General features: G+C 38.5%; 3 protein-coding genes across 5 annotated transcripts in view; 1 reads left to right on the top strand and 2 right to left on the bottom strand.

Moving 5' to 3' along the window:
- The window catches only part of LOC138036996 (diacylglycerol kinase beta-like), a 57,520-nt gene extending 38,925 nt beyond the window's left edge, over positions 1–18,595 (bottom strand). The window contains exons 1-4 of one of the 2 annotated variants that reach the window (XM_068883019.1): positions 18,319–18,595; positions 15,667–15,743; positions 7,087–7,294; positions 3,411–3,725 (exon numbers count right to left, since the gene is read on the bottom strand). In XM_068883019.1, coding sequence (XP_068739120.1) covers positions 3,411–3,725; positions 7,087–7,294; positions 15,667–15,743; positions 18,319–18,427 — 709 coding nt within the window. In that variant the 5' untranslated portion in view covers positions 18,428–18,595. The remainder of the gene's footprint in view (positions 1–3,410; positions 3,726–7,086; positions 7,295–15,666; positions 15,744–18,318) is intronic. The other variant, XM_068883022.1, reaches the window with a different exon arrangement.
- A 61-nt stretch (positions 18,596–18,656) lies between these two features.
- On the top strand, positions 18,657–22,686 carry LOC138037043 (succinate dehydrogenase assembly factor 3, mitochondrial-like). Its single transcript, XM_068883056.1, has 2 exons — positions 18,657–18,898; positions 20,968–22,686. Exons 1-2 carry the CDS (start codon positions 18,740–18,742, stop codon positions 21,136–21,138), a joined length of 330 nt encoding a protein of 109 aa, XP_068739157.1. The 5' UTR covers positions 18,657–18,739; the 3' UTR covers positions 21,139–22,686.
- LOC138037020 (phosphatidylcholine transfer protein-like) overlaps positions 22,249–27,500 on the bottom strand; it is a 7,644-nt gene continuing 2,392 nt past the window's right edge. For both annotated transcript variants that reach the window (XM_068883034.1, XM_068883040.1), the window contains exons 3-7: positions 27,449–27,500; positions 26,696–26,778; positions 25,485–25,656; positions 23,831–23,898; positions 22,249–22,621 (exon numbers count right to left, since the gene is read on the bottom strand). The exon at positions 27,449–27,500 is cut by the window's right edge and continues 66 nt beyond it. In XM_068883034.1, coding sequence (XP_068739135.1) covers positions 22,541–22,621; positions 23,831–23,898; positions 25,485–25,656; positions 26,696–26,778; positions 27,449–27,500 — 456 coding nt within the window. In that variant the 3' untranslated portion in view covers positions 22,249–22,540. The remainder of the gene's footprint in view (positions 22,622–23,830; positions 23,899–25,484; positions 25,657–26,695; positions 26,779–27,448) is intronic.

The following is a 27,500-nucleotide window of genomic DNA, read 5'->3' as shown; positions in this document are numbered from 1 at the left end:
CATAAATACAAATTATTACTTTAAACCCCAAGCTGTAATTAAATGAATACCCTTAATAGGAATTTGACTGGTTTTGACTTAATAATTGTTTATTTCAGTTTACAGTGTCCCCAAGTTCCTTTCCTTTCCTAGGAATGCCATACCTTGATGGCAACGATCGTCTGAGCAAGTAATACGAAAACCACCGATCTGTGGAATGGGCAGCAATTTACGTGTCTCTGCCCCGCCCACTTTCGCTTGCAAATAGTTCAAATTCTAAGGAAGTAACGGCAGAACTGAGCACACATATATGGAAGGCTCTAATATCGTGGAAAAGCTCTCGGAGAAGACTTGAAAATGAAGATTATACAAGACATTATCAGAAAAGGGGGAGACCACCACAGGATTCTTCGTTTGAAGTTCTTCTGGGATTGCCAAAGAAAAGATGTTTTTCCATTGTTGATGTCCTTTTGTACACCTTAAGCCCGCGGGAAAGGAATTTCATCAAATTGTTTAACGAAAGTGGGCGAGACAGTGACTCAATAATTCAGGCCCATTCCACAGATTGGTGGTTTTCGTAGTACACTCTTGAGAAGAGCGGTTGTTTGAACCTGATGTTTCCACAACCTGACTCTGAAGATAACCTACCCTCCAGTTGTGGAAACATCAGTCGTGAACCAAACACAGTCCTTCCATCTTCAACAACCCAGACAATAAAACTGCATCAAGGTATGCTAGCTACAGTACGTCCAAAAATGCTGCTCATGAGATGTGGACCAATTTTTGTAAAAATCAAAGAATGCCCCCTTTCCTCTCTAATCAACTTCAACACAACTTGTGTCTTTGAAATATTAAGGCACTAAATGAGGTTTTAGAGTACCCTTAGAAATTAATGGATGTCTACAAATTCAAAGGTATTTTTGTACGGTTTACTGAATTTTTGGGAGAAGCAGATCTTGAAATCCAAAAAGAAAATTGGGAATAGCCACACATTTTTCGAAGATAATTAATCAACAATATTTATAAAAAGCTTTAAAATACAAAGCAATGTGTGGTGTTCTTTTCGAAATTGAATAAAGCTTAATTATCTCTGAAAATGCATGGTTACACTCAATTTTCTTTTTGGATACCAACAGCACTTGCTAAGTTTTGCTTTAATTCTCCGCATAGCTTTGAACTGTGCAAAAATATCCCTGTATTAATAAGCACCACCCATCAGAAATCCGAGTATCTCAAGATGCGTAGAACGTATGAGCAATAACAATAGTAGGCACTGTCCTTAACAAGACAACTAAACTAATGCTAACTGCTTCACCCTAATGCCAACCGCATTGGTGTTTAGACTCAAAGGAATACTTAATTATTTTTATTAACATTCTGTGCACATCTCTGAACATAAGCAACGTAAACAGCAATAGGCTGGTTTTGGAAGCCACCTTGACGGGTAGGCAAACATGTCCGAAATTACAGTGTTTCTATGGGAATCTGCATTAAAATAACTTGAGAAAACCTTGAATGTAGCAAAATTCGTGAATGGTAAACTTAATAAGTTACTAACCAAAGAATTTTACTGACAAAATTTGAGAAACCTAGCTACACTAGAATTTGCCCAGTGACACTTTAAATTTCCCCAAGTACATTTGTCTGTAGTTTTTTCCCACAGACGCATGTCTGACTGGGCGTAAATTTCAAGCAATTGTATGGCAAAATTTAAAATCTGTGATCGGTATGCAAATCCTCCTCACAATTTCAATAAAATGACAGTCAGACAGGTATTGAGAGTGAAGAACATTATCAGTTTAAGAGGTACTATGTTGATATAACACCAAATTCTCATGACTACCCAACAAATAAAGCCATCATGGTACTAGTTAGGAGAATAAAAGTTTTGATCACGGTCATGAAAGGGTGAAGTGACTGGGGTGATCTTTTGGGCGGATACCCTCATAATTTTATAGGGATAACCTCTGTTATCTCTCCCTTTCATTGTATTGAATGAATGGACTTTAATTTCTTGCTGTTGTTAAGCATGACAGTTGTCTAACAGATGAATTTCATTCTGTACGAAGTCTTCTCCTTGTTGAGATGACTATAAACCTTTGCTATCTCAGAATTAAACCTTGAAGCTATAAAATTAATTATTATACTTGGCTGACCAAAACAATTTCTGCCAGTTTCTTTCTTTTTCCACACACTGCACACAGGAATGAAAGTCTGCTTTAACAAAGGAGGCAATGGGGAGAAACAGGAGGGAGTAAATAGTTCCATAGACAGTGTCCCCTTGTGGGATACAGATATTTTAAAGAAAAAAAAACACTACCAAAGACAGCACAGGAAAGTGAGAAGGACAGGTACAAATAGAGAGGAATCAAATAGGAATTTAGATTAACTCTTGAACTGACTCCTGTTTTCATCAAATTTTAAAGCAATTTGCCTAATACTGGGCTGAAAAAATTAATGTTTGAACCCTCTTTTGTTTTTCATTTTAAGCACTACCTCATTAAACAGTACATCCCACTATTACGTTGTCCATAAATAACCTTGAAGTTAGGCCTCAGAGAGCTGGGTTAACATACTACACATACACAACATTTAATTTACTTTAAGAGTAAACGAAAGAGACGTCTGAAAAATTCAGGCAGCGTCTGGATTCCAACCCATTACCTCTGTGATGCAAGTGCAATACTCTACCAACTGAGAGCTCTATGAAGCTGCTCAGTTGGAAGTATGTCAATCTGTTGGGCCAAGTGTTCTTACTAGTGAACCACGTACAACTCAATGAATGAAATATATGTACATGTGAGGTGCAGGTTATCGCCGAAAGAGAGAAGTGATCCTCGCACTCAGCCAGACAATTTAAGCAATATTATAGACTCTTATAGACACCGGAAAAATTCAGGCCGCTTCAACAGGATTCAAACTCAATGACCTCAGCGATGCCAGCATACTGATGCCTAAATTTTTCAAGTGTCTGAGAGACAATTGCTTAACCCATTAACTCCCAGGGGTTCCCCATTGACGACGAGTAAAATCGTCTAGTGTTAGACAGAGTAAAAATACTAAGTTTGGCCTAAAAGCCGGTTTGGACGTCAAAGGGTAAATGGGGACATTTTTCAGTGAGTGATTAAATTGTCTAGATACAGTAAGTTCAAGGATCACTTCTCTCTTTTGTCTATAACCCTCACTTCACATACACTGTACATTTATAAGAGTGTCTGTTGTTTTAATACATTCAAGTAGAAACAAATGCCATTTTCATTTTCTCAAAAAAAAAAAACCAATAGATTATCTTTAACTAGCGATTCAAAGTTGCAACAAAAAATGGTTATTGTTATGCAAAACTGTTAACTTTTAAATTCTAATTATGGTTGGGTTTAGGACTTTACAGACAAAAATGATTTTTATGTTAGTGAAGTCAAGGCAGTACTAACCCATGAAAGATCCACTAGAATGTCTTCGGAAGTGATGTTTTAAATCAGGCGCCTTTCTGCCCCATGCACCAAGCCCTAGAGAATCTTGTGGTACAGGGAACAATGTGAGGGGTGTTTGAGGAGTGGCTGTGAAGTCATTATTGTTAGTTTTAATGGTGGGGGATCCGTTAGGTTTAGGACTTGTTTCAGCATCATCATCATCATCGTTGACTTTAGAAAGAGTTATTTCAGGCGTATCACTGGCCCCAATAGCAGCTGCTGTGGCAACCAGTGCTGCTGTTCCAGCTCCACTGTGGATGCCTGGAATTTCTGAAACTGAAATTATGTGTAGTTTGACCTTTTAAATGAATTACTATTATTTTATTGATTAATTTCAACTGTTAGTTTTGAACAATAAATTTAATTGATTATGATCATTTAGTAACGTAATTTAACTATCTTTAACATAAAAAAGGAAAAAACTTTATTTCAGCTTAATAATAAAATTAAGTTACTTTAGTAACAAAAATTAATAAGTATTACCAACAGTAAAGTTGCCAGGCTTGTTTAATCAATTGATGTTCATTGCTCAAGATGTATAATGTAGTCAAGATATTAATTAACCTGTGTTTAATGACATGGATTTAAACCACTGTAAAACACTCCAAACCGATCCAGGGGTTTCAATAAGGTTTGAAATTTTTGGGCATATGGGTTTAACACCCGAGCAAAGTATTTAGAAAGCTATGTGGACCTTCCCTCCTACAGGGGGTCTGGGGGCATGCTTCCCCAGAAAATTTATTCTGAAGCCCAAAGCAATATTCTTCAACCACAGAAAACTCACACCTTTTTTAGACAATTTAATGATCTGATACCAATATCTACAAGAAAATTTATTCATTGACATGACACAAAAAAGTGCACTTTTCTCAGCTGCAGGCAATTTGGTTCGCAAAGAAAACTAATGGGCGATTGCCCACGACTGTTTCTGGGCCACCACTGCAAAACCTACAACATTGGGACATTTCAGGTGGTCTTTTATGTACTGCAATTCTTTTAGCGATGCCTTATTGGGCAATTACATTGTGTTCTTGAACGTGGTTTGGGAAATTGAACATTACACAATTCGTACCATCCAATCATTTCTACAGCCACAGACACTTTAAGTGGTAAAATGTTACACTAATTTTTAACCATGCAGTCCCCCAGTTAAATTATTTATTTTTTGTTTTTATTGTATTTTTAAAATTTTTAAATAACAGCTCATTAATATCTCATTAGCAAAACAAACTACATGCATGTATCAGGTCAGCAAAAAAATGTCACCCGCATGAGCTTTTAATTAAAAACCGATAATAAAAACATTCCTCACTAGAATTCTTTATGCAGGGCACGAAATCATGATCAATACAGTCACCAATGTGACTAAAACTTCCACTTTGGCGACTAAAGATTCTCCTTTAGTTGCCAACTTGGTGAGTTCATTTAGAACTGAAAAAACATTGAATAAATAAATAAGCGCTTCAGGATAAGGAACATACATTGTAAATTCTGTGATTGCTCTGCTGCGAAAAAATGTGGATAAATCAAATTCATATGTCTGTTTCCCCTTAATTAAAATCTGTGGATTTCAACGTGACGTCATTACCAGGTGTGTTACTTCTGTGTAAATCACAGACGCAGCATTTTAGAGAAAGACCGCTGGTATTGAAAAAACATACTTTGTATCTGCCATCTTGATTGCGTTTTGCTCGCTCAACCTACAGCATGACAACTAGCATCGATTTCGGCAGTTTTATTTTCTTTCTTTACATTTTGCTTGCACCTTGAGCATGTGGATTGTGTGTTAATGGAAAGCTTCGGATTTGTTTTCCTGCCTTTGGGGCTCCTTAACCTTCTGGCAACTTGAATTTACTTATAATTTGGCGACTTATCTTTCTCAGTTAGTCGCCAACTACACCATGTACATGTAATTGTATGTTCTCCTCTAAGACTTACAATTTGAACCTTTGTTCGGTCTCCAGAGGGACACGCTTTTTGTGGAATTCACGTACAGTTTTTTTAAGCCGTTCAATAACTCGCAGGTTGTGTTTTATAAGGTATAAAACTACTCAGCTTAACCTCATGGATTAAAACTGATAAAATACTTGTAAACTGAGTACAGTACTAGTTATGGGTACACGTATAATTTATTTAAACATGTGGGTATGACTTTTTTCACGTGACACAAGCTTCAGTAATCAGGCTGTTCCAATTATTGGTAAAAACAATCTTAAGATAGATCATAAATGATAACACATTCCAAGAGCCCAGCTGTACTGCGTTGATTTTATGCTGTGCTGATGTCACTCTAGCTAATATGGAAAAAATATTATAACTATTAATGTTGCTGTCATTTTTTTGGTATTTGCAAATTAACGTTGCTGCTGCGTGTTACAAATTTTCTGCAACCTCAATCATTTTGTGAGCTTCCATGTAAACTCAATGATAATTTCCTCTTAACAAACGATTACAGTTTCAAATAAGGGTACACAATAATTTATCAAGCAAAATTAGCAATGAATGTTGCTGTCTCTAGGTAGAGTTTCTTATGTTTTTGCCAAAATTTTGGTGAGTGCTTATAGCTGTAGGTCGCTTCTTGCTCATTGTGTTGCTGAATATTGACTATCTACACTAACACTGGACCAACTATAGCTTTTCTCACACACCGCTGGTAGCCATGTCAAGCTGACCGCCACAAGCCTGACCTTTATTGCAAATTTAAGCTAATACATGTCAAGTAGCATTACACCAAAGACCGGAAATAACGAAAAAAGTTCAAGGCTAGTAAATTACTGGTATTGTATAAAAACTGAAAATCTTTGGGTGGGTGGGGAGGAAAGTCGGCAATGGCGGACGCAACAAAAACAACTGCCCGCCCGATAGGTCACATGACCTATACCCAGGCCCCAGCGATGCATGAGAAAAACATTTTTCCCTTATTTTGTTTCACTCAGCCAGTGAAAAATCACTCTTATTACCAGTCCAGTGTCAGTATCCAGTGCCAGTATTCAACTGATTGGTTGAAACAAAATATTCATACTTTTGCAGTACAAGAGTTTTGTTCAAAATCCATTCCATGCATTTCCTATGCATTTGCAATTTGCACTTTACTTGTAGGTGAGTACTTGCAAATCTGTACTCCTGTTAAAAATTTACAGTTGTATTACAAATTTGCACCAGTGAGAACTGCCCTCTTTTACCCAATCAGAACTGAGTACTTTTTTTCAAATATATTTACATGTATTTGTGTGGCTTGTTGGCTTTACCCTTGAGCCCTGAAAATTGATTTAAGACCTTACTGCTGACGAGGAATGTTCAACCGGACTTCACTAGATTTATTAATTTGTATGTATTCAATCTCAATAATAATAATAATTATTGAAAACTTAAGAGGCACTTGCATGGCTGAAGAGAGCTTAGCAGCCTATCCCTAAGTCATGTTCTTTGATTAAGGGAAAAAACAACAGATGCCCATACACCATATATATATACACTGGGCAGGCCAGGAGTTCTAGTCATGTGAAGTGAAAGAGAGTGTCCTTACTACAGCTCTCATGCTCTCTTACAGTGTATGTTTGGTAGAAAAACAATAGGAAGTTACACAACCAAACAATATCACAGCTGTACATGTACAAGCCATGAAGGGAAAACTCACGTCTCCGCTGATCAAATTTGTTAACATCCTGCTGTGAATTTGACACCACTGTAGCCGCAACACTGTCAATGATAGTTTGTGACAAGGACGGAGAACGCACAGCCACTTGTTTATGAAATGCCCAGAACAGATGCTGACACAAGTCTTCACTTACATTGTTACCAAGGTAGGCTGACATAAATAGCTTGAATCCCTCATAGTCCATAGGCTGCAAAAAGCAAAACTACATGAATGATAGGTACCTTTCATGCTAATAAAATACAAGGATTTGAATTGATTATCAGTCAGACTCTTCTCTTACTAGTGCTTGACTAGAAAAGCTGTTACGTCTTTAAGATGATGACGACGATTATTTGGTTATCAGCCAAACATTACACCTGAGGAGCTAAATAAGGTTTAGGCTTAAATCCAACATACGAAAACACAGGACAGCATGCCCGCATCAAATCAAATCAAGGCATACACGTACATGTACATGTCTGAATCATGATGTACATGTAAGAAAACTGCTTGTGCCCAAAGATTGTGATCCTCTTTTTTAAGACTCAACGTTCCTAAGACTCACCATTAATCACCAATCTTCAAATACCCAGTACCCAGTGCCCCGTCAGCCTGCAGCTGCTATTTTGCTTAAAATAACCCGTTAATGATTGGTTATTACCAAGTTGATTGCATGTACTTCAAGAGTAAAGAAACCCTGCGAATAACCATGGAGAAAGTGGTTTTTTTTAAAATTGAAACTCCTTGGTTTGACTCCATGGTTTGAAGCTGACTACATGAGACATTAAATTTGCTCAAAGGTATTACAGTTCCATCTGTCTTGTGAGTAAACAATTTGATATTGGTTTCCTATAAATGGAATTTGCCTATTGTTTTATCTGAATGTGTACTACATGTACATGTATCACTTGACTCCAAAGATCAACTGAAACTCAGCCCACATACGACCTCGGGGCCAAGGGTTGAACTCAGGTCACAGAGATGGAAGGCACAGTTAATACATGTAACTGCTAAGCCGCACTGACTCCCCAAGATTAAAACTCACGAGGAGAATGACAACATGAAATCGTCTAAACAAGATTATCAATAATTATTTTACTTTTGAAATGTAGCATTTGGGAGCATTCTTTTAAACCTGGCACACCCCTGGAAAAAGGTGATACAATCAGTTTAACCCATTGACTCCAGGGGGGTCCCCATTGACGAGTAAAATAGTCTGGTGTTAGACAGAGTAAAATACTAAGTCTGGCCAGTTCAGGCCCGTTTGGGAGTAAAAGGGTTAAGGGGGCTGGCTCTTGACTACAGAAAGACGATGGTTGCTAAGGAAACTTTTCAGTCAAGAGCCCTACAATAAGGTACTTTGAAGTAACTTTTTCAATGGAAATCTGACAACACTTCAATCAGAAGGGGGGGTGCACAACTAGCCTCAGTCCTCTGTTGTGTGAATTAGTGAAAAGCAGGTAAAAGCTTTCATGAAACAAACGGAAGCAAGAGGCAGTTTTTTCACAGGATCAGGGGAACCGACCTATCATTTTTCGCAAACTGCAACATGGAATTTCTGAAAAAATTGTGGACAAGAAATGCAACTGATAAGTGTTACAGTATCAAAGGAGGGCCTTATGATGTCATAATTTTTATGAGAAATAATTGCTTTTAAAGTCCAAGCTACACCCAGCATCAGTGGTTCAGTTGGTTGAGCACCGGGCTGTCACGCGGCAGGTCGTGCATTCAACTCTGGCTGGACCAACACTCAGGGTCTTTCAATAACTGAGGAGAAAGTGCTGGCTTTGTAATAATTATTACATCTGCAAATGGTTAGACTCTCTAGTCTTCTTGGATAAGGACAATAAACCATTATTGATAGGGCCAGTCTCACAACCCTTTAATGTTCATAATCCTGTGGGATGTAAAAGATCCCACACACTTGTCGCTAAAAGTAGGTGTTGTGGTCTGTCTTCTGTTGTGTATCATGGTTGGGGGGTAAAAAAAGGGGCCACAGTAATTGGAGCAAGCTGCTCTGTCAGCTTGACTGGCAAAGTTAATAAATTAAATTAAATTAGAATGTCCAAATACTGTTGTGTTAAAAACTTGTGAAAAACATCTAGTTAACTCGCCGAGTTTTTAGGCATTTTCTGTTTTGGTCATGTGATTTACCAAAATTGATTGTGACTCAAACTACATGTACATAATCAGATAAGAAAAAGGAAAGTTAAAATAGAACAAACATGGCAAAAAATGGTAACTTTAGAGTCAAAGGTAAAGGTAACGGTCCTTATTTTTACAAGGGTAGCACGTGACAGTCAACTAGAGTTACTGATAAACTTGTGGCCCTCGGTGCGCACCATTTACTCCCCTTTCTCCATCAATGCTCTGTTTCACGGGTATTCAAAGTTACTGTAACAGCAACACGGTACAGAAGAAAGTCGCAACAGGCGTCAATCAAATAAGGGGGATCGATATGGAAACCCTCCAACTCAGAAGGTCGCACACTAACCGACTATGCTACGCCTGCCTTGAGAGCTAGGGATTTGAGAAATGATTATTTGAAGGGGTCCATAGCAACAGTTTGGCAGTTAAGAGCCACCCCCCCCCCCCTTAACTTTCTTTTACAACGCTTCACTGCAGCGTAAAAAAAAATGACACGCCCAGTACAGACACCCCTGGAAAAAGATTTAACTCTGCTCAAAGGTAAAGTCTGCTACCAGCCTAGAAGGCCCATCAGGCCGGCGCTTATCTCCGGTTTCTGTAGCATGAAGCGACTAGGAGTATTTCTACTCCCCCCTGGATGGGATGCTAGTCCATCGCAGGGTTACCCCCGGCATTAAATTGGCCGGTACCCATTTATACACCTGGGTGGTGAGAGGCACCGTGAGAGTTAAGTGTCTTGCCCAAGAACTCTGCCCAAACCAGAAGCCAATTTACATGTAGAAAATTCAATTGAAATCCCTGTGCGTACCAAAGAAAAATATATTCAAGGGATAATGTGAATAGCATACACCGTAAGTCTCATTTTGTACAATACCACATTGGGATGTGTTATGTTCTCGGGCAAACAGACAACTGCACGTAAGATGGCAGATCAACTAAGAACTGCATTAATCAAAGAGCATGTGGGTTTTACAATAACCGCATACATACTGCAGGCTCAGTATGAATTACTGACACTATACCAAATGTAACGATACACTATAACACCTCCCCGCAGAAATGTTGTGCCTGACAAGAAATGGAAGTACACTACAACTGTTAAAAACTCTCTAAATGATCAAAACTTCAAGAAAAGGAACAAAACTATTAGAAGCACAGTTCAATGTCATTAAGGGGAGACATAACGCTTTTAGTCCATTTCTTCAACCAGTCTGTGTGGTGGTTTAGTAGCACGTTTGGACCGACATGGAGCAGGGGTGGGAGGAGTAGGGGTGCTTGGCGACTCCTCTGATTCAGATTCTTCGGGTGGGGGTGTACTGCTTCCAGTACTGGGAGAAGTAACGCCTTCTGTAGATTGATCAGATGTAACTTCGACAGAGCTGGAATGAGTCACAGCAGAACTGGGGGTGTTTTGAAGTACATCGTCAACATGTCTCCTCCAATTCCGTCCATCGTTCAACTGGACTTGAAAAGAAGCAGGTGATGATTGCTGTACGACAATACCAGGTCGCCACTTCTGTCCCGATAGGTGGTCACGTGCTAAAACACAGTCGCCTACAGCTATCTCCCTGAACTTTGCAAACTTGTCGTGATTGCACTTCATTTTGTCCTGCTGGCCGGCCACGCGAGATCCAATATCAGGTGTAACCAAAGACAATCGAGTGCGAAGTTCTCGCTTCAAGAATAGCTTGGAAGGGGATGAGCCGGTTGTAGCATGTGGTGTGCTTCTGTAGGATAAGAGGAAATTCTGAATCCGTCGCTGTATAGAGCTTGCAGGATCGTCAGCTGATGACTCCATTGCATACTTGAAAGTCTGCACAAACCGCTCAGCCAACCCATTTGAAGAGGGATGGTAAGGGGAGACTAAAATTCTCTGAATGCCATTTTGCAGCAGGAACTCTTCATACTCTTTAGACTGGAAGTGTGGGCCGTTGTCGCTGACTACTTGGGTTGGTAGACCGTATATCTTGCAAAAATATTACGCATGACATTAATGGTTGAGTCGGCTGTTGTTGTTTTCATGGGACTAATCACTTCAGGCCACTTAGAGTGGGCGTCAACCATGATGAGGTAATGTTTTGCCTGACTGGTGGCAAAATCTACGTGAACACGTTGCCATGGAGCTGTTGGCCAAGACCATGGAAGAAGCGGTGAGGCTGGAGGAGCCTTGTGGGTTTTGTTGCACGGTTGACATTCACGGGTAACCTGTTAAATCTCCTGATCTATTTTCGGCCACCAAACATGACTGCGTGCTATTGATTTCATGCATGCAATTCCAGGATGGCCTTCATGTAATTCTGCCAGAATGAGTTGTCTTAAGGAAGGAGGTATGACAGTTCGCAGACCCCACATAAGGCAGCCTAGCTCCACAGAGTTCGTGTCTGCGAGTGAAGTATGGCTTGAGGTCAGGATCGTTGCAGTGATTAATGGGCCAACAATTCTGCGTAAGCAACAGTGCTTTCGTCAACAAAGGGTTCCTTGATGTGTCCTTGGCGATTTCTGCGGCAGAAACTGGGTGTCGTTTTAACTGCTGAGGGGCCACGTGGACGATTTCCTCTTCCACACTTGCATCTTTCCTGTATTGAAGTGGGAGCCTTGACAAGGCATCAGCGCTGGCTACTTCAGCAGATGACTTGAACTCAATTTCGTAGTGGTACGAAGAGAGAAGAAGGGACCAGCGTTGCAGTCTAGCAGCAGCCAAAACTGGAGTTGCAGAAGCCGGAGCAAATATTTTCAACAGGGGTTTGTGATCAGTTCGCAGAGTAAACTGCGCCCGAAGAGATAATGTAAAATTTAGTGACCCCAAAAATAATGGCAAGACCTTCCTTCTCAATCTGACTGTAGTTTTTCTCAGATGAGTTCAAGGACCTGGAGGCATATGCGATAGGTCGCTCATCACCATTAGGGAAGCGGTGAAATATGACTGCTCCGATGCCATACTGGCTTGCATCACTCTCAAGAATAACAGGAAGGCTCGGGTCATAATAAACCAATACATGAGAGGATGAGAGTGAGTCCTTGGCCTTTTTAAATGCCTCCTCGCACCGGGGGGACCACTTGAATTCTTGGTTACCTTGGAGAAGCCGATTGAGTGGTTGGAGGATAGAGCTCAGGTTTCGGATAAACTTGCCATGATAATCGATCATTCCAAGGAAGGCTCTCAGCTGGGTGAGGTTCTCAGGGCGTGGTGCTTGTCGGGTGGCTTCTACCTTTTCCTCTGTAGGAGAAATGCCTCTGGCAGAGATGACACAGCCCATGTACATTACTGATTTCTGCATGAATTTGCATTTGCTTAGCTGAAGTCGCAAGCCATAATGGTCTAGATGGCTGAGGACGCTGTCTAAGTTCTTAATGTGTTCTTCGTCATCCTTGCCAGTAATAAGAATGTCATCTTGTATACTCGCCACCTGATCTAAACCCTGAAGGATGATGTCCATAGTGCGCTGGAACAGAGCGGGTGAAGACGCAATACCGAAGGGTAACCTTTTGTAGCAGTAAAGACCTCTGTGCATATTGATGGTAACGAACTGCTGGCTTTCAGGATCCAACGGGAGCTGTTGGTAGGCACTCTTTAAATCGAGCTTAGTGAAACGTTGTCCACCCCGCAGTTTCAAAAAGACATCCTCCGGAAGGGGAATTGGATACTGAGGGACGTGAAGCTGGGGGTTGACAGTAACCACATAATCACCACAAGAGCATGTAGTTCCATCTGCCTTGGGAACATGAACCACATGACCATTCACTGAACTTTACCTGTTCGACAATGCCTTCTGACTCAAGACGGTCGTATTCAGCTTCAACAGCTTCCTGAAGAGCATAGGGGACAGGACGTGCGTCAGGTTCCAGCTCTAGTTTGGCTGTGATTCCTTTGACGGTTCCAAGGCCTGGTTTGAAAACGTTAGGGTGATTCTGGATAGTTGTGTGCAACTGGGAAGCCACGCCCTGTGGGAGGTCTGTCTCGGATACGCGAATATTGCAGATCTTCGTCCAGTTGAGTCGGGACAGCCAGTCTCTTCCAAAAAGGGATGGGCCTGAGCCTTCAACAACAAGAAGGGGGACATCGGTGCCCTGGTCTTGGCACTTTAGGTGTGCAATAAGTTGCCCGTGTACCGTGAGTGGGTGTCCTGTATATGCACGTAGGCGAGTATTTGACGGCATGAGGGGTGTGCCACTGAAGTGTTTCTTGTAAGTTTCTTCTGAAATAACTGAGATGCCTGCACCAGTGTCTAATTCCATTAGAAGAGAGGTTCCTTGCTGGCCTGAGCTCAGAGTGTACAGCAAGAAGGAAAAAGGATCAACCGAATCATCGAGAGAACTAGTTTGAGGGGGTTCTGATCCTTCCAGCTGATGCACTTTCTGAGGTTTCCCTTTGCATGCCTCCGAGATGTGACCAACCTTACCGCAAGAATGACATGTGTAGTTTCTGTATTTACACTGAGTACGTGGGTGCCCTGTTTTTCCGCAGCTCAAACACTCCGAGAGGTCTTTAATGTTGCTACCCGAGGAATTGAACTTGCCTCGCTTGCCAGGACCCTTACGACGTTGGGTAGGCGGAAAACTGCGATGATTACCAGAGTCAACTTTGTTAACAGAAGCCGAACTTCCTTGCGAGAACGCAGCAACATCCTTCTCAGCAACTTCGGCGCCAAGGGCGACCTTCAGTGCTGCATCGAAAGTGTGTTCCTCAGTTAGCAGTTTCTTTTGTGTCTCCTTTCTGCAAAGACCAAACTAAAAGACAAAACGATCGCGTAAAGCTTCATCCAGGTGAGTGCCGAACTGGCAAGTTGAAGCCAGATGTTTCAGGTTTGCAGCGAACGCTGTGACACTCTCGCCTTCACATTGTGTACAATTGTGGAATCGGTATCTTTCAGCGATAACAAGTTTCTTCGGTGCGAAATGATTCTTTAGGATAGTGGTGAGCTGTGCATACGTTTTCTCAGAAGGAGGAGTCGGTGAGCAGAGATCCGAAAGGACATCGTAGGCCTTGGCGCCAATAACAGAAATTAGGATTGCTCTTTGTTTGTGTGACTCGGCAGAATCGGTGGGAACACTGTTTGCCACAAAATATTGTTCCAGTCACTCTAGGTAGCAGTTGATACTTGTAGTAGCTAAATTGAACTCCTCTATTTTGCCAAGGCTGGGCATGGTCGCTCGAATCCTCGCCGCCAGAAATACATTGTATTTTGTTCTCGGGCAAACAGACAACTGCACGTAAGATGGCGGATCAACTAAGAACTGTATTAATCAAAGAGCACATGGGTTTTACAATAACCGCATACATACTGCAGGCTCAGTATGAATTACTGACACTATAACAAATGTAACGATACACTATAACAGGATGGTCACTTTATTTCTTGTAGGTTTTTTTTGTGATTGGTGTTAAATTTCATGTGGAGAGTTGATATAAAAAAATATATCAATTTTTTTGTCTGCTTTGATCATGTTTCCCTTAAACTTTCTCTTACAATGCTTCACTGCAGTGTAAAAAAAATTGTACAAATGTTACTCACCACCATCTTAGAAGACAAGAAAAGAGTACTTGTACATTACCTTGTTTGGGAAGACAAGAGCCTTGAGGGACGAGTTGCCAATAATAAATTAACATTACTCAAACTTTGGCCATTTTTTTAAACAACCCAAATACAATAATATATAATTGTAAGAAAACAGTCACTTGCTAAGGTACACACACAGCCTTAATCAAATGCCTTGTGATTGAAAAGACTAATCTGCAGCTTTCTTTCCAGTTACGTTTTGAGAAGAGACAAAACAATGAAAGTTGGATTATTATTAAAACTTATCCCTTTGAAAATGGAAAAGAAAACTTTGAGATTTTTATCACCTTTGATTTAGAGTATTTTGCACACTAAAGTGCCAAAAAGTAGTGTTTACAAAAAGGTCAAAGAACAAACAGTAATAAAATAGGCTTATAACATAAAATAAAATCATAATTTTCACATTCAACCAAAATTTCAAATTTGCCAAAATGAAAACATCTGTTAATAATTTTTCATATTCTGCTTTTTTTTAATTTGGCAATATTTTTATTCAATAACAACACCTTGCCAAACAAACCTAAAAAACCATAAGAGTTTCTACTGATAGATGAGTATATACTGCTGATGAAACATCTATAATGCACAAAATGGTGCAATAGCAAGGCACATTAATTAGGTTTTCTGTTAAAGAATAATAATAAAAATCTACAGTCATCTTTCGTTCAAGTTAGAATTCAACACTCGTGATGGCTGTACCTAGAGACAGAGGAATGATGGAAATAATATAAAATATGTACAGGATGTGTCATAAATGTACCCTTCTTTACAAATATCAAGTGAAATACAAATAATTATTCATGAGCACAGGATTTAAAATGTTAATTTAAATGGCAATGATTTAGATGAAAGCAATTTCCAAGGATTCACTTACTTTCTCAGGATTATACTGAGGATAAACGCCATCCCGGAACTGTTGAAGAACATCAGTTAACCTACTTGTCTTTGCATCTGAAAAGGTACAGATTTCACAATTTTTTCAGCAAAAAGAAGACACTGATTCATAGGCAGTGGTAGAGAAATAAAAACAAAACCATCACACCACATGCAGATGTGAATTTTTAATTCCATGTAAAATTGTAAATTATTCCCAAAAATGACCCCACAACCTGGAAAAAAGCAGTGCATCAACTTACAGGATTTTAACACCAGTAAAACTGCTTTTATTTTAGCTTTTTCTTCCTCCTCTTTAGCACCATGCTTTAAAGTGCTTGACATGTTGAAGCTGTGTTTATCTCAAATCTGTCTTAACTTCAAATAGAATTGGAATATTTCAACTAATTGCAATCTTTTTACAACTAATGGCAATAAATTATGCCAGTATGTTTTTCTCTCTTTTTCGTGGAATAATTAAACATTTTGAATTATGAGTTGCAATAATTTTCAAAAACTTCAGAACACCAAGAGAACTTTTCAGTGACATAGAAACAAGATACATGCAGGCAAAATCCATTGAATAGTTTCTTTACAAGAGAAGAAGTAGAGAAGACATTTTTCATCATACAATTTATATGTACTATAAAAACACCAATCAAACTTATGGAAATTCAGTCATGTGATAATTGAAGCAAAAAGGGTAATTTATTGTTGTTAAGAGGAACTGAAATGCTTGATAGAGTATTTTGGCACATGATTGGCTTGGAAAAGCAACAAACCATTAGGCCAACTAACTACTACAGACCTGAAGTCACCACTCTTAATGAAGATACAACAATTAAAATTCATCATTTAAGCCCCAAGCCAAGAATTTTGTATGGCTTAACTCAACCTTGGATTTGTCGACAAATACACATAAAAGCAGAAGATACATCTAGGCCATCTCTGTTAATAGCACAGTTTGAAGTCCATGGATAAAATCTAAATAACAATTTGGAGTTACCCTTTCACCCAATTCTCAGAAACACCTTAAAAGCAATTTTAAGCACATTTATAAACACGAAAATTTATTGAAGGTTGCCTATGACAATCTCCCCACAGGAGAGTCAAACAAATAAAAAAATCTCGCAAAGAAAGTTCCTTGATATACCACACAAAAAAATAATTGCTACAAAAATAAGGTAGAAAGAACGATGAAATTTCTATTCAAGCACATCTGATGCTGTGTGGCATTCTTACAGTTTGATATTGGGTAAAAAAATGACGATATTTTGTTCATCTCCTAGTGTTTGCATACCATAAGCCATAAATATTTTATGACAACTTTCAGGCAGGGAATAATAAATACTATTAAGCTAGGAAGCTTGACTCATGCAATACAACTGGTCCATAACAGGCTTCATCTTTGAATTAAGTAACGTAGAAAAATGTGGATAGATAAATATGTTAATTTTTTCTTACTCTTTCCATCACAAATAAACCCAGAATAGTGCTTAGGCTAAAGATAAAACAAATGAATAAACTTTTTTGATGAAAAACAATAGATATCAGCTTCAATAATGGAACAGATGTCGTGAAAAACCACACATTTGGAAACAGACGAGATGATAAAGCATGACTTTTTACACCGGTACGGTGATGCTCCAAGCAAGGTTCAAAATGAAGCCATAATGCAAGATCAAATACGGATATAAAATATGCGAAAGTGAGCTGTTCATTTAAGACAGGCAAGAGATCGAAAGGAAGAATGTAATATTACTATTGAAAGTATACCAATTAAACTCAGACATTTACACAAAATTACTTACTAAAAATTCAACATTTTGATTACAAAAAAGATATAAAACGTCGACGAGAAATCTCACATGGAAGCGGAATAAGTGCTTTTCAATGAAAGCTTCGAGGGTATAATGTACGTAAGTTAAAACAGTCGACGAGTATAATAAAAGAAAATTCAAATGAAAAATAATGCGGGAGTGATTCTTTTGTTCTTTTGTATAATTGATTGATAGAAAATACCTAAAATCTGGCAAAACACCCACCCAAATCTTTCCTTGCTTTACCGAAATTATCATTATTTGTCTATGAAAAATTAGCGGCCATGTCATCCAATGTTTCGAATGTACATATACTTCGTGTGCTGACATTAATTGCGCGTTCCTCGTAAACAATGAGTTTTATTTATGCGTTACTTGGACCGTAATCAACCAGTTGTAGTGATACCAGCATTATAACGATAATGATGATGATGAACGTTTTTGTAGGCTAAAGTTGAACGCCACGTTCGAAAGTTTAAAACATCCACGTTTCTTCGAGACGGTACGACACTTCCTTGCACATCTGCTTTTACCATGCATTGAGCATGCATTTCTTGCTTAAAATATAATAAAATGGAGTGCTGCCTCCCTAAAGTTTCTGAAAAATTCAAATTCACATAATCAAGCCAAATTAAACCACACGCTAATCTCTACACGAAAGAAAACGAAAAAAACATGAAAATTCGACAATTGATGTACTCGAAACAATAACACCATTCACCCGTAAAGGCCAAAGTTTGGTTGTTTTTCTAATACCAAATAACGTAACATAATAAATTATGTTCTCAGTGCCGAAGGTTAACGAGAGGAAAAGCAGAATTAAGTAGTCTTACATTTAGTGTACTCCTGAAGCTGTTGAAACTCTTCTGGAGACAATCGATTCCACACTCCCGTTGCATTCGGACTTGAAGATGTGTTTTTGGATTGGTTCATTGCCGCCATTCTACCTCAGACAAAGACCTGCAGTCGACCGTCTTGTCCTCTTTGGAATCGGCAAACTTCGAGTGAACATTGCGGACAAGAAAGAACGCCAAAACAGATCAGAAATGACTTCCCACAAAGAGCCTCACCTGGCCATAACACATTATTAGCGTTTCCAATGTATTCACAAGTGGTCGCATGCATCGCAGTGGACGAAAGTAAACAACGAAGAAAGGACTGGGTTCGGGCTTCGTGATACGCCTGGAAGAATATAACGATGTGACAGTTGCGAAAACCTGTTGAATTTTGTACAGAATTTTTAGGAGTCCTCTAATGAATTCTGCGATCAGACTTTACCGACGTATTCTCAGGCTTCATAAGAATCTTCCTTTAACTTCAAAGGCCTTAGGAGACCAGTATTTGAAGGATGAATTCAGGCGGCACAAAAATGCGACAACCGATCAAATTGCAGAGTTCATTCAAGAGTGGAAAGTGAGTGGCCATTGGATTTGATTGTTAAAGTGTAAGAGGTTATCATTTTCCCTCTTCCAGTTTCACAGGCTGCTTACACACCTTCTGTGACTTAAACTTACCTTGTGTTTCGAGAGGCGTGTGCAATTGTAATGGGAGGCGCCGTACGTTCTTTCGTAAGCTTTTGGTTGTACGTACATGGGCAAAAGTGAACAAGAGCTCCCATGTTCGGCTCTCGGCCAACTGTCGGCCGATATGATACCGACACATTACCGACAGCCAGCCGACAGTGTTAATGAAGCCAAAAATTAACCCAAAGCACTAAAAGTTAAAAACAGCAAATAGACATCCATCTCCAGACTGTACCTATCAATTTTTGTATGTACCTATTTCCTAAATTGTATTTTTACACCTAAACGGGCTTGTTTGCTCGGTAGCAAAAAGGAAGTTTTCCAATCACCCTATAATGCATTGCAAAACCAACTACCGACGGTCGGTCGACACTTCAGTCTGCAACGGTCGGCCAACTGTCCAGTCGGCCAACAGACAGCCAACAGTCTGCCAACAGACGGCCGACAGTATCTTTTGGGAACTATTCTTCACTTCACCACATGTATGCCTGTTAACAGCAGGTACAAAACACAGGTTACAGGTCACAGGTCATTGTTTTACCAATACAGAAAGAATCCTAAACATTCATTTTAGCTAATCGTAAGGCCTAATGTTTAGCATTTGTAAACGGTTAGGGTTGGTTCTGTATCAATAAAACAATGACCTGTGACTAGCTGTGTTTGTACCTGCCCCTTAATGAAAGAGAAGATTATATTATCACCTTCATATGGTTGTCAGTGAAGACACCATAGCCTTAAGATTGACCCCAAAACACTGACCCCCAGTCCTTGGACCCACTACGGACCAGGTCCACGGACTAGTGCCTTATGGATGAGCCCACGGACTATCACTACGGCCCCTCTCAACAGACCACCCCAAAACAACATAGAAATAAAAATAAAGAAAAGTAAAATAAATAATAATTGAAGATTTGACACACCAGTTGTCTGGATAGATCACTCGTACGTGTTGGCAAAATCTCCACCATTACGCTCTGCAAATTTAAGAGACTAAGGCTCAGTCAGGCTTGGCCGCTAGGTGCATCAATCACATATTGCCACTTCCTTTGCTGTGAACCGATAATAACTAATTGAGTTCCTTCTACCGTTTTCTTTGGAAAAGAGAATTGTGTTCTATTTTCTGAAACCTGTGGCAAGTTCATAAACCCGTGGTAGAATGATCCAAAAAAAAGGCAGAATGGAATAAACACAAATAGAGCATAGTTATTATCGGTCTTTTTCGATGCACTCTGGACATACCACTGTCCACAGCGAAGGAAGTGGCAATACCTGGTTACAGGGGTTATCAGTCACACGCGCACCTAAAAGACATTAATATTTTCTTTATAATTATTTGGAAAGGAAATATTAGGTGGATGTCAATGAAATGAACGTTTCCATGACGAATTCGACTGCCGCTGAAAAATGAAAAAATGTCATCGAGGGGCATGTGTGACTGATAACCACTGTAATATAACTTGCGCCTGAGCCTGAGAATGACTGAGCTTACCCGAACGTAACCAACACAAGTGGTCAGTATTCAGACAACTTGGTATAAAGTCAAATCTTTAGTTGTTGTTTATTTTTTTTATTTCTGTGTTGTTTTGGGGTGTTCTGTAGCTCTGGATGAAGTCCATGGGCCGGTCCGTAAGGCAGTCTGTGGACCCGGTCCATAGGGAAGTCCATGGACCGGGGGTCAGTGTTTTCAGGTCACCCTAGCCTAAATGCCTCCCAACACAACAGGTTTTCATGCACAACAAAAAATTTTGTAAAAAGAGATAACTTCCTGAATTAAATTATTGCAAAGTTGTGTCTGCAGGTTTCCAGGTGAGATCAAATCTTTTTTGGTTGACCCCAGATCCAATCAGATTGCTGGGCTTTGTTATTCTACCCAGTCACGAAGTAACACTACAAGAACGTGTATTACTGTTAAGTGTGTTAAAGAAACATTTAATTCATTTGCACAATTTTTGTTGTCAGATTTATGCAGACATGCTAGAAAGACAGCAGCAACAGGGAAAGGATTTTGGAGGTAATTTACCAGAGAATTACTTGTCTAAAATCAGTGAGGACCAATTGTATCAGCTGCATGCACTCCATCAAGAAATAACCAGTCCATCAGAAGACTCAGATGTTAATGGAAAGAATTAACAACCACTGGAACTGTTGCAAAAGTATCACTATCTAGAAAGTGAAAATAGAGGCTGACTTTCTTCATACAACATGAGGAGCAAAAGGTGACTGCTTAAAGCTCCATATGCGACAGCAGACTGAGTCTATGACTCGATTAAAGTAAAGATGTAGTTCAACTCGACTAGGGCTTTTAATAAATCAACAAAAATTGGCAAAGTGTAGAAGGAGCACTTGGCAAAAACAATCCCAAAAACCTTTGCGGGAAATGTAACATTACTGGCAGAGACATTATTTTGTAAATGCCCTCTTTTCTTCAAGAGGTTGTCATAACATACAAACTTGGCAACTCTAAACAAAGTGTCCAAACGCTTGCAAAAACATAACCCTTCCTTGTACTTGTACAAACATTAGTCGCAAAAGAATGCAAACACTGTTCAGCTGTTCCACAAGATCCCTGGGGAAGTTTCCGTACTCTTGAAGAGTACAATAAAGATGTCAGCAAGATTATTTACATGACTTTGTATGATAAATAGGTTTGAGTGATGCCAATGATTCTCATTATGTTCACTTGCAAATGTTGTTGTGTACTTTAAGTTTGCGGACTAACCCGTTCCGAAAACGCTTGCCATCTTTTAGGGTGGGTCTGTGAACATGGTGGGTGCATTTGTATGTGGTTTAAGTGTATTTAGACACCATATTCATGCTTACTTTCAAGATGAACACCATAATTATACATGTTGGCTTATTAACTTTGCACATGCACTCTTAAAGAGATAAATCAACCACTGCACAACCATGCCATGTATGTGCTTTTAGTAAACTTTGTGCATGCTCTTTACAAGCTTGAGTGCAACTTGTGACTGAAAGGCCAAAAAAAAACAAAGCCGAAATTTAACCTTGGGCATTTCCCCTGGAATTACCAAACAATTATTAAAAAAGTCTGCATGCAAGTCATTTGGTGATATTTCTTGCTATGGAAAACCATAGCAATTTGACATATGTTTGGGATAATTATCATTTAGTGATTAGTCATTTTATTTAAATAGACACAAAAAGCATGGAATCAATATTATTAATAACATTGTCTCCATCAACATGTAAAAGGGAAAAGGTCATATTTACACAATGTTTTAAATATTATTATTTCTCGTAGAACACAGTTTAATTTGTTAAAAATTGAATACAACAATGAATACAACTTGAGTTAGCAGAATGGCCTAATGCATACGGCCTTCTTAGCAGTTTAAGTACAAGATGATAGATCACCTTATCCTATATGCATATTCTAAAATTTAACTTTTCAATTGTACAGTATGTTGTAAAAAATCAAAATTAATGAAAATTAGAAAGGACAGATCAACACTGACTCCATATTGTAAAAAATTGAAAATCTCTTTACTTATTAGATCTGTATGGATTCTCATAGTCTGTTTTTTGAAAGGTAATCTTCATAACCTAAACAGGCCTTTCTCATTGAGCTTAAGAAACTAGGCACTCCAGTCTATAAGAAAGAAAAGTATTATTGTCAGTAAAATTTACTGAATTTAATAAATGTTTTATTTTTCACCATTTTTTCTCATCGATCATAAAACTACCATTAAGTGCTACTATGACCAAAAAATTAATTCTTCAGCTTTTTTGGGGTTTTCATTTAAACTATTTGAACTAGTGACCCAAGTTTTAAGCCTTGATTTGAAAAGATTCCTGTTTATTTGTACTGGTCAGGAATATTTTTTCTATTTTATGCAGCACAAGAGTTTCGGGCTTTCAGACTTTAATAAAACTGACAGTGTTTTGCATTTATAATTATTGTAATAGTAAGCTGCATTCACATGCTGAAATTTTAAGCTAGTGAGTAAATGATGTCCTTTTTTCCTAGATCTGTCCAACTTTTTGAGGTCCAATTGGTCAATGTTAAATGCGAGTAAATTGCACAGTGAAATCCAAACTTACACTCAAAGTAAACAGCCTTTGGAGAAATCAAAGCTCAAAATTTTGCCAGTCACTTTTGAAGCAAACACACTTTCAAAATCTGAAGAAAAACAGTCCGAGATTTTTTTAAATCATAGTAGCACTTTAAGCCTGGAAGATCTGAGTTTTTTTAATTTCTTTTGTACAGATTGAGTACATCTTGCTCATGATTTCATGGCTATTAATTAAATGTTTTGTCAAAAGTTATTTCCAATACACTCTGGAAGAGAAATCACCCTTTGGTAGAGAGATGAAAACACCAACTGAAGATGACCTTTTGGGCAGTAACTTGCATTTCAAACTGTCACCAAGATATTTTGGACTAATATTGTCTTGAATATTATTCAGCTTAAAGCAACATGAAGCTTGACATGTGTTTAATTATTATGAAAGCAAAACAACTGGTCCAGGAGCAACCTAAGGTTTCACTGCCCATCGTCTGCTTTGGGACCAGTAAATTCACACTGCCTTAGACAAAGTAAAAACTAAAGATTAAGTCGATCAGTTTTAAAGTAAAAAAGCTAAACTATTACCACCACCCCACCCCCTTTTCCCTTAGGCTAACCAAACCATCATTGCAAGGCAGTCCTGGTAAGAGCTTCAGATATTTGTACAATATCGCCTTTGTTAATGAAGTTAACCCAGAGAAGTTAAATGATTCATTTTGTGGTGTTTCCAGAGAGTATTTATTTCCTTTAAGACTACTGGGTGAGTATCAGAGTATACTAAGTTTACAAACCTTTGCCACCCAGTTGATGAGCCATGTTGGTATCATTCCTCCAGGGTTATCAAAGTAATGCATGAATGCTGAAATATTTGAAATATTGTAAATCATAAAATAAACATGATTACCATGATTACAACTTCATTTAAAATTATTGTTCACTAACTAACATCGTATGGTATTATCTTGGAAAGATCTTGATAGTAAATTTAAGCTTGTGATAAATTTCTTCCAATTTCCCGACTATGCCACTCTACCCCCTAACAAGTTGCCCACAAAATTGGCCTTGAACCTGTCTTGAAACGAGGCATAAGTATAAAAAATCCATAGCCTCAATTTTAAAACAACTTCAATCATTAAATTCGTTTAACTTAGTTTTACTGCCTTGATCGAGGGAGACAGTGAAATTGGCTTGCAATCTAACTCATTAAACTACCTTAACACCATACACGATTTAGGGGAAAACACTTAGATCTAGAGATGCATAATTTGTGACATGTTACAGCAGCCTGTTGCGTATATTTAGGCTGCAGGGAAAGGATAGGTTCAAAAGGCGAAATTATGAACAAGGGCAGTATTTTCTAAGAAAAAAATTGTGCAGATACTGCGCCTTTCCCCACTACTTGCACTCATGGATAGATGTTACAGCCAACACAAGATGCAACACACCCTCAAAAGACGTAGAACACCATTACAAGGTGTAACTAACCCTTAAAGGGCGTAACACGCCTTCACAAGACGTAACACACAGTCAGTATAAACCGTAACACTCTGTCACAAAGCGTAACATACCATCAGGAAGAGGTAACCCACAGACATGTTGAAGGAGGCCAGGACACATTGCACGCCGAGAACTTCGGTGCTTTTTAGATATTAGATATCCCTCTCACCTCCAATAATTACAATAATTTTAATAAGTCTGCCTGATGCCATTTTTCAATGGGGAACCCCATGGGAGTGAAAGGATTGTAAACAAAATTCATATCTACTCTTTAAAGACCTGGACACAAAACACAAGGACAAGTACAAGCCAAAGGTCATTTAAAATGAGCATGCAAGCAGTGCTAGACAATGTTTTTGGGATGGTCAAGAAACTTGCTGCACTTTTCCTCAATCACTGAGTAAAACAAAAGGCAGACGTGGCTATTCATACGGGATCCATATACACCAACCTATATACTTTTTTGCTATTTATAGGGGAGTTTTGATTCTTATAATGATTATTACAGGTTCTAGCCCTAACCTTGAATGACATAGCCATGCAGCTATGGAAAGTTAACCATTTTAAAATGGGTGCTGAGACTTAAAATAATACTGTTTATCAGCACTATTTAAAATGGGTACAGGGCTGGTGGCATTGAACAAAGGAGGTATTTTGTGAGATTAAACACAGGTATCAATGCTGTTGTTTGATAGCTGAACTGCATATAAAAGAGTAAAAGACGAGGTAAGACTTTCCAAATGTTATTGAACCTGTAACAAATTATTATTCTAAGAAGACTCCTGTATGAAAAGCGAAGAGAGGCCGGTGTATGGGTCCTGTACAAATAGCTACTTTGAAAAGTAAAACAAAAACCATTATAAAATAGGTTTGGAAAATCTTACAAGCCCTCAACAAAATGTCCAAGTTTGAAAGTTGGCTAAATCTGCCATTTTAAACACCCCTGACCTTTTGTTCCTACCACACCATCTCCCTGAATAATCAAGCTCTGATGATATTCCTTGACTCTGACGACACCACTCTTCTCTGGCGTGTTGGTGGATAAGTTACTCTCAGCCAATACAACTACTGTTGGAATGCTATTAATCTCCAGCTCACGGAGAGCTCTTGTATATACATACTGTTTTAAAGTGCATGCAGTAAATATGAAGATGCAAATTAAGGGGAAAAAGCTCTTATAAAACATTAAAAAACTAATAAGTACTACAATGTTTTTATACTAGTGAGAGGTTGGATCAATGTTGATTTTGGTAATCTAAAGTAAACTAACTTTTTCGCGATTAACAAATACTCTTTTTGGTATATAGCTCTTAGTGTATCTCAGTTTTTATCACCTTACTCTTATTCAAGTATTTTGTAGCCTGCGTAGCAGCCGTTTCCTTTCCTTTTCCAGGCGGAGATAGGACAAGCGAGCGAGCGCCTGGCGTGAGCAAAAAAAAAATTATAGAGATTTTTTTACAATCTCTCGCAGTTTTCGTCTCGTCCCCTTCGCGAGCATTTGGAAAAGGAAAGGAAAACGGCTGCTACGCAGGCTAAGTATTTTGAGTCTGCTTAATCTTAGTAATCTTAGTTCTGAAAATTGTGATTTTTAAGTTTTTTTATTTTTGTTTTGCAGTCAATTTAACTGATTATTATTTATACATGAGTCCCCACAAGCTGATCGTGTTAAATGAAGGTCTTGCATTATATTATTATATGTTAAACGTCCAAACCGGCCTGAACCGGCCAGAAGTACTACGTATTTTACTCTGTCTAACGCCAGACGATTTTACTCGTCGATGGGGAACCCCTGGGAGTCAATGGGTTAATTAATTCCACTTGTGGTAATCATCAACTGAAGACAAGATCAGGCAGCGTCACATGGGATCATAATTGTGTGACTTATTATAAGTTTGTCTATGGCTCTATGCACACCTTCTCATAAGTAAGCAGTGTCTATGATTTTAATACTGTAACATTTTTAGAGCCTTCACATTTTGCCAGCTGGTCTCTAAAGAAACCTGCTGAAGAAGAACATTATAAACAGTATAATTGTGGTCATGCACTTTTATACAGGTTAGCCTAGCTAACCTACTGTAAGTCATCTTTGTTTGGTAAACCAAAATAATACATTATTTGTACTGGTCATTAATACATGTACTTAAAGCTTATGAGGATACATCTCTGTTTGACATGGGCCAAGGATAATTCACATTCCAGTAGATGCTTTTCTCTTGTCCATCTTCTTCAAATTCATAAATTTCTAAGAAAATTCAAAATACCATATTCAAAGTCTTGTGTCAGTATCTTTCTAGCTGTATCTTTTTCTTTAGAATTGGCTGTGAACATTATTAATTATTTTTTGCTTATCTAAACCTGTAACTGAAGAAAACATAATTATGGCATTGTAAGTGATGTTATTCTATTGCAGCTACTGTAAGCAATAAATGGTGCTATAAACTTCTTGAAATTTTCTTGCAGATCATATGCCAGCAGTATGAAGCCCGTTAAACATACTATTTATAGTATTTTCATCTTTTTTATCCTGTGGCCCTAATTTTTTGCCTAGGACACATTTTAACACCAATTTTGAGCAAGTAAGCAATAATTAAATTATAGTTATGCATGATTTGATATTATGAATAATAACAATAATAATAATAATAATATTATTATTATTATTATTATTATTATTATTATTATTATTGTGCACAAAACTTTCAGCCATAAAAACCATTGTAAGTGCCGATGTCCAATCTCATCCATATAGATCCCTTGCTTGTAAAGCACATTTGAATAATGTTAATAGAAAATGAGCTATATAAATTCATTACCATTACCACCATTACCATTGGTTTGGGTGAAGTTGTCTACCAGCCACTCTGATGTATTGTATTCATGAGTACTGCCAAACCCAGAACCTTACCCCTTACCTTTCACAAATTCATCCCAGATTTTCCTGTATTCTAAATCCATGTAAACCTT

Source organism: Montipora capricornis, chromosome 1, assembly GCF_036669925.1.
Source record: "Montipora capricornis isolate CH-2021 chromosome 1, ASM3666992v2, whole genome shotgun sequence".
Taxonomy (NCBI): Eukaryota; Metazoa; Cnidaria; class Anthozoa; order Scleractinia; family Acroporidae; genus Montipora; species Montipora capricornis.
The sequence above is the reverse complement of the archived record's forward strand: the minus strand, read 5'-3'. Positions and strand labels throughout refer to the sequence as shown.

What these genes read in the sequence shown, in the direction of transcription:
- LOC138037043 (XM_068883056.1), top strand. Translation starts at nt 18,740, where the DNA reads ATGAATTCTGCGATCAGACTTTACCGACGTATTCTCAGGCTTCATAAG. An exon ending in AGTTCATTCAAGAGTGGAAA is followed by an intron (nt 18,899 to 20,967) that starts GTGAGTGGCCAT and finishes TTTTGTTGTCAG; the next exon opens with ATTTATGCAGACATGCTAGA.